The following is an 8,081-nucleotide window of genomic DNA, read 5'->3' as shown; positions in this document are numbered from 1 at the left end:
ACTTTATACAACACTACTTAACACTTTACATAATAACATTTGTTAACTAAATATTTTCGAAATATAAAATACATAAAATCCTATACTTTATACAACACTACTTAACACTTTACATAATAACATTTGTTAACTTAATATTTTCGAAATATAAAATACATAAAATCCTATACTTTATACAACACTACTTAACACTTTGCATAATAACATTTGTTAACTTAATATTTTCGAAATATAAAATACATAAAATCCTATACTTTATACAACACTACTTAACACTTTGCATAATAACATTTGTTAACTTAATATTTTCGAAATATAAAATACATAAAATCCTATACTTTATACAACACTACTTAACACTTTGCATAATAACATTTGTTAACTTAATATTTTCGAAATATAAAATACATAAAATCCTATACTTTATACAAAACTACTTAACACTTTGCACAATAACATTTGTTAACCTAATATTTTCGAAATATAAAATACATAAAATCCTATACTTTATACAACACTACTTAACACTTTACACAATAACATTTGTTAACTTAATATTTTCGAAATATAAAATACATAAAATTATATACTTTATAGAGCAATGCTTATCCCCTTACTCAATTAATCTTTCTGGTTAAAAAAACACCTCATACACTTTAGATAATAATGCTTAAACCCTTTGTAACACAATACCATTTATTTATTTAACCGTTCTGGAATAAAGAACACCTAAATATCTAGACTTTCATATAACAATACATAATAACTCCCTGAAAGCGTGTTATCAATTTATATCTTCTAAGGTGATTATTCATAAAGGTTTGAATCTCTAATACTTAAAACAAGGGTGAGAAACTCCTTGAAAGCGTGTTATCAATTTAGATCTTCTAAGGTGATTATTCATAAAGGTTTCAAGCTCTAATACTTGAAACAAGGGTGAGAATTTAAGAAGTGCTTAGTTAACATAGGTATTAGATTTCTTCTTGAATTTCTGGTAAAAAAAAAGTCTGATCTATACTCTATTTCAGTTTTTAGACGAAAAACGCCTTTCATCGTTAACCGTGGGCTAGACTGAAACAAAAGTCTTGCCAAATCAATTGCATATTTTAATAACTAACTACAAACTTGAACACGCGATTGAGGTAGTTCGAGATAATGCACATACAATTAGCTAAACCTTAAAATTATTGTAGTTATTCCTTTTCCCTTTCATAACAGATAAGGTCAGTCATTTTATAAGTAATTTCTTTTTTCAAACGTACATCCTAAATAAAGGACTCGGCATGGCCAGGTGGTTAGTGCGCTCAATTCGCAATCTGCGGGTCGCGGGTTTGAATCCCCGTCACACCAAAATGCTCATCTTTTCAGCTGTGGGAGCGGTATAATGTGGGGTCAATGGTGGTGATGACTAGTTGCCTTCCCTCTAGTGTTATACTGCTAAATTAGGAACGGCTAGCGCAGATAGCCCTCGTGTAGCTTTGCGCGAAATTCGAAACAAACAAACATAAATGAAGTTTAAAGTTAATAAGAAAAATCTAATATGGTTGGAATTTATAATGGTAACAAATATTAGGCTCTAGGTTTTGATTGGTTAGGTGATCACCAGTTGGCCAGTGATTGGGTGTTTAGCTTGTGGGAAAAAAAAAGGAACCAAACAGTTTCTTAATATCTCCCCCCCCCCTCTTCCCATGCGCAGGTACTGTCCTTGGGAGCAGACGTTCTACCAGAGCACAAGCTTCAGAAGCCCAGAGTCAATAAATGGACTATCCTCCACTATTCTCCTTTTAAGGCCTTTTGGGACTGGATAATTCTTCTATTAGTCATCTACACCGCCATATTTACCCCTTACGTCGCTGCTTTCTTGCTGAACGAAGATAGAACCAAGCGTAACAAGAAGTATGGCGACGACCCCATTGTCATCATCGATCTTCTAGTCGACGTCATGTTTATCATTGACATACTCATCAACTTTCGCACCACGTACATCAACTCAAATGAAGAAGTGGTCAGTCATCCAGGTCGGATTGCTGTCCACTATCTTCGAGGCTGGTTTATTATTGACATTGTGGCGGCTATCCCTTTTGACTTGCTGCTTTTTGGATCGGAGACAGACGAGGTAGGCTAACCTAGTGTTGAAAATCTAAACTAGTGTTGAAATCTAAATTAGTGTTGAAAATATAACCTAGTGTTGAAAATATAAACTAGTGTTGAAATCTAACCTAGTGTTGAAAATATAAACTAGTGTTGAAAATCTAAACTAGTGTTGAAAATCTAACCTAGTGTTTAAAATGATCATCTCTGTTTACTTAGTAACATGAGGCAGATTTAGTAGTCTGATTCTATCATTTTACTTAATATTTTTATTAATTCCTTGACACAGTTTTGACGAAATCCTCATGACTTAATAGTTAGATTTTGTCATTTTAATAACATTTTGAAGAAATCCTCAAGAGGTAATAGTCTGATTATGTCATTTTACTAACATTTTGATGAAACCCTTGAGAAGTACTAGTCTGATTATGTCATTTTCCCAATATTTTGTAAAGTATTTTTCATTCTTCAATCTGTTGCCTCTACTAAGTTTACTGTTGTGTAATTTTGACAGACATTAGATTTTTTTACTCGTTTCAACTGTGAATTTAACTGATGCGTGTAATGACGTTTACGGGTTTATTTTATAAATTTCTTGATTATAATTCCTGTATTAGATTGTATGTTTCCAGAAACATGTTTTGACCACACATTGACGTCACCTGACATCTAACTTAACATCATTGAAAATACTGATTTAACTTGTGCATGTTTTCAACTACATGTATAGAATAATAAATAGTTTAAGAAACTGATGATATTTGTTACAATTAGTAATTCTATAACCTTCTTTTTTTAAATTATATTTTCGCTTATAATATATCTTATTAAAAATTCGATCGTATTATGTTTTTTAATGTATTCTTCCATCGACTACAAATGATATAATTGTTGTTCAGGATATCACGTATCATTTATAAACACAAAAATATGAGTACGGCTAAACTATCTATTATCCGAAAATTTGTTATTACTTGAATATGATGTTGTTATATTAGAAAATTTGCAATAATTAATTAAAGATTTATCGATATTCTTTAACGGAAATTTTACTCAGAATCTTTATCAAAAGTAATTTAATATAAAAGATCCCTCTTTTATTTGTTTTTGTTATTATAGTAGAACTTTTTTTATTGAATGTTATTTATTTTATTTTAAGTGATTTTGATCAAAATAATTGAATAGATAAAAAACCCATTTTACTTGTTTTTACTACAGTAAAACATTTTTAATTGAATGATCTTTCTTTATTTTATTTTAAGTGATTTTGATCAAAATAATTGAATAAAAAAAACAATTTTACTTTTTTTACATTTTTTTATTGAATGCTCTTTCTTTATTTGATTTTAAGCATTACGAGTAAAACTCTAGAACGTGTCAATTTCTTAATTCCAAAAGATTAAGTAAGCAAGCAATATTGTGTAAAATCAGATAATTTATGAAATAAAATACGCACTCATGCATTTACGCTCTATTTATCATTATGAAGTGTGCCTTCCAATCAAAATAAAAAATACTCGTGTTATAATAATACAAAAACTTTGTTGTTCTTTACGAATTTTATCAACATTTCTTTCTTCTATCAACAAACAGCAACTAATGAAATAACGTATAATGATAGCACTTTACGAATCGGTAAAAACTCTTCATTTACGAAAGATTAGATTTTCAAACTAGAAAAGCCACTGCGTCGTTTTTCGTTGTTTAATCATTGCTGTTATATTGTCCATAATATCCATCGTATTTCATAGTTTAATCATTGCTGTTATATTGTCCATAATAACCATCGTATTTCATAGTTTAATCATTGCTGTTATATTGTTCATAATAACCATCATATTTCATAGTTTAATCATTGCTGCTATATTGTTCATAATAACCATCATATTTCATAGTTTAATCATTGCTGCTATATTGTTCATAATAACCATCATATTTCATAGTTTAATCATTGCTGCTATATTGTCCATAATAACCATCGTATTTCGTTGTTTAATCATTGCTGTTATATTGTCCATAATAACCATCGTATTTCATAATTTAATCATTGCTGTTATATTGTTCATAATAACCATCGTATTTCGTTGTTTAATCATTGCTGTTATATTGTTCGTAATAACCATCGTATTTCGTTGTTTAATCATTGCTGTTATATTGTCCATAATAACCATCGTATTTCATAATTTAATCATTGCTGTTATATTGTTCATAATAACCATCGTATTTCATAGTTTAATCATTGCTGTTATATTGTTCATAATATCCATCGTATTTCATAGTTTAATCATTGCTGCTATATTGTTCATAATATCTATCGTATTTCATAGTTTAATCATTGCTGCTATATTGTTCATAATATCTATCGTATTTCATTGTTTAATCATTGCTGTTATATTGTCCATAATAACCATCTTATTTCATAGTTTAATCATTGCTGTTATATTGTCCATAATAATAAACAAGTCGAAACCAAAACAGAAACAAACAGTTTAGCTACAGACCAAAGAAACACTACCAGTAAACAAGTCGAAACCAAAACAGTTTCAAGACTATTATTGAAACTATAGCAGTGAGTGACACAACAGTGAACTTTGAACTTTAATATAGATATGAATCACACACACACAAGTAAAAGAAATATAGAACAACCTTATACATCCAACATATCACGTATTCAAACAATCTACTAAAATGTGGATATCCCACTGGAGAACCTCTATACAATTAATCGAATCAAGTCCAAATGAAGTAAAAGTCCCAAGAATGGACAGCTCAGCTGCTTTACTAATGAAATATTTTAGAGTCCTGGCTCCAGCCACTGTGGTATTCAGTTACATTGATGTCCAATAGATGAGATTAAACTTAAAGTATTCACCAAAAGCAGATTATGGAATTGCTTTTCAGAATTTTGCTTCGACAGTAGCATTGTTTTCTTTATACATCTCAATAACAAAATTAAATATTAAATTTGAGGCAAAAAATCGTACTTTCAAATATGTCGTTTTTGACACTCCAATATTTCTTTGGAAAGACATTTATTTTAATTTCTTTGCATATAACTTAATTCATGCCATAAACCAACATTGTGGGGTGCCATCACTTTGTGCAATAATCAGAAATGTTTATAAAAACACGTCATTTTTAAAATAACTTACTTTTTTGTCTCGTTATAATTCTGTAAAACGTTATATTTTCTCGGTACGTAAAGAGTTATGATGAATTTAATGAATGAAACTTAAAAATAAAGTAGATGAATAAGAGATATCTAGATAATTGAGAGACTATAGAAAATTACGTGTAAATGAAATAAATTATGGTTAGTTATCGTTTAAGATAAACCAGCTATTTGAGAAAGTACGGGTAAACCAAATAGGTTATTGGTTGAGATAAACTAGGTAATTAAGAGACTATAGGTAAACTAATTAACTTTCAGGTTGATATATACAAGATAGCTGAGTGAAATTGATAAACTAATTGTAAATTACATACGTTTTTCTTTCGTCAGATGAACCAGAAGTTGAGGAACGTTACGTAAACTGTGTATATCAACTAAGTTGTCAGTTAAGATAAAATCGATACGTTTGTTTGTTTTTTGCTACATTCACAAATACAATTACGAAATAATTAAGTATATTCATTGCTTATTGAACTTCAAGACTTCCTTTGATATTTTAGGGCACTTGACTCGTAATCTGCGGGTCGCGGATTCGAATCCCTGTCACACCAAACATGCTCGCCCTTTCAGTCGTGAGGGCGTTATAATGTGACGGTCAATCCCACTATTCGTTGGTAAAAGAGTAGCCTAAGAGTTGGCGGTGGGTGGTGATGACTAGCTGCCTTCCCTCTAGTCTTACACTGCCAGGGACGGCTAGCGCAGATAGCCCTCGTGTAGCTTTGCGCGAAATTCAAAAACAAACCTTGATATTTTAAGTGTTTTCGCTTTCACGTACACGAAAGCCTTGTTATTCTAAATGATCGTAATGTATACTGGAGAATGAAACAAACTTTACAAGTATAACAAGTGGCTCTAATCACCAGAAGAAATATTTTTAATACCAGGGTTTCACTGTGCCAGTTTTATTAAGAAAGAACTAAGTCAAAATGTCCACTCTGGCCAGTGACGGTTTGATATAATAAACCCTGAGCAATATATTTTCTTTTATTACTTTTTAATGTGAGTTTTGATATTGAAGTAAATAAACATTAGTGTTTGATGTATGCTATCATATCTAATTATTTAGTTTCAATATAACTTGTTTGTTGTTAAGCACAAATCTACAAAATCGGTTATCTGTGTTGAGCACATCGTAGGGGATGAACCCTGAATTTCGGCGTTATAGGACCTCAAACTTGACATTGAGCCACTGGCGTGTGCCTTAATATGAAAGAAAAACACGTAACCACATAGGAAACCTTTCAAATGTAACCTTTACATCATACGTCAGATCTAAGTCATAAATGTGCAGATTACAAAGATCCTTGTTTCGTTTAGCTTTCTAAGAATTGCAACTTTAAGTACCGGCGAGCTACCTTTTGCATATACACGAAAAAAAACTTTCTGTTTTTGATATATGTTTGCACTTCTTTGGTTTCTGTCTGTGTAGAAGAGAGAGAAAGAAGACATTAAAGAGAGAGAGAGAGAGAGATAAACAAGAATTGCTAGCGATGCAAAATTATTTTCTCTGCTGATCACGCTGTTATTTCGTTTTAGAATGAAATGGAAAAGTGTTGTTATCATGCTAAGGTGTGTGGTTAAACAGCGGAAACTTATTAACATCAGCAACTTTCCACTGTCTGAGGTGAGGTTTTGTTTATGGTTGTTATTAAAATTATTAAAAAAATAGCCAATTTCATTAAATGCTATTAGTCCCTATCGTAAAACCCCCAACAGAGGAAAGGTAATATATAATACAAGATATATAGTAAGGCTGCCGACGTCTTGCCACGTGAACTTGATAATTTGTTTGTTATTAGCAGATTTTCAAGATATCTTTCTGTGCAACCGCCAACGTGTAGTGTGTCCTATACTACTGAGAAATGGGTTCACTAGAAAAGCTATGTCTTCCTTATTTTGACAAGCATGGCAAGTATTAGGGAGTAACCGAATTTGGGGAAAAAATATATTCCTTAATATCTGGCACTTCTGCTGTTTTTAAAGTGATACAATGTTTCTTTGTGTGTGTGTGTGTGTGTGTGCTACTGCTAATGAAACTGTAATATTTTACTGCTGTAATTTCTGCTACAGTTAACTTATTCCCTAACACTTTTAAGTGATGAAATATGATGGTTATCATGAACAATATAACAACAATGATTAAACAATGAAATACGATAGATATTATGAACAATATAACAGCAATGATTAAACAATGAAATACGATAGATATTATGAACAATATAACAGCAATGATTAAACAACGAAATACGATGGATCAATGTACCACGCTTTTACACAATGTGGTGAACCAGTAAAAAAATTAAAAATTAAAATTAAATATTTAGATCAGCGAGGCATGAACTAAAGCAGTTGACTAAAGAAACACTACCAGTAAACAAGTCGAAATCAAAACAGAAACAAACAGTTTAGCTACAGACCAAAGAAACACTACCAGCAAACAAGTCGAAAACAAAACAGAAACAAACAGTTTAGCTACAGACTAAAGAAACACTACCAGCAAACAAGTCGAAACCAAAACAGAAACAAACAGTTTAGCTACAGACCAAAGAAACACTACCAGCCTACTTTTGTTTTTCTTGTTCGAATGTGTTTTAATATGCTTATGAAGACATCAAACTGTAGATCCGATTTACAGGTTTCCACACTTAGAACACTTGTATTGGTAGATTAAGTTTCGACTTAATTACGTGAAGGAATTTTAACTCTGAAAACACATTTATCCTGTAATCATCTATGCCAGCAGATATCAAACTCTAGTAACCCGAGAAACCCTTTTAATTTAAAATATTTTCGCGGACATACAAACCTATCG

General features: G+C 31.0%; 1 protein-coding gene across 2 annotated transcripts in view; it reads left to right on the top strand.

Moving 5' to 3' along the window:
* The window catches only part of LOC106466019 (potassium voltage-gated channel subfamily H member 7-like), a 55,715-nt gene that overhangs the window by 13,833 nt on the left and 33,801 nt on the right, over nucleotides 1-8,081 (top strand). For both annotated transcript variants that reach the window (XM_022393981.1, XM_022393980.1), the window contains exon 2: nucleotides 1,697-2,116. In XM_022393981.1, coding sequence (XP_022249689.1) covers nucleotides 1,697-2,116 — 420 coding nt within the window. The remainder of the gene's footprint in view (nucleotides 1-1,696; nucleotides 2,117-8,081) is intronic.

Source organism: Limulus polyphemus, unplaced genomic scaffold (assembly GCF_000517525.1).
Source record: "Limulus polyphemus unplaced genomic scaffold, Limulus_polyphemus-2.1.2 Scaffold2123, whole genome shotgun sequence".
Classification (NCBI taxonomy): Eukaryota; Metazoa; Arthropoda; class Merostomata; order Xiphosura; family Limulidae; genus Limulus; species Limulus polyphemus.
This window is presented reverse-complemented; position numbering and strand designations above follow the sequence as displayed.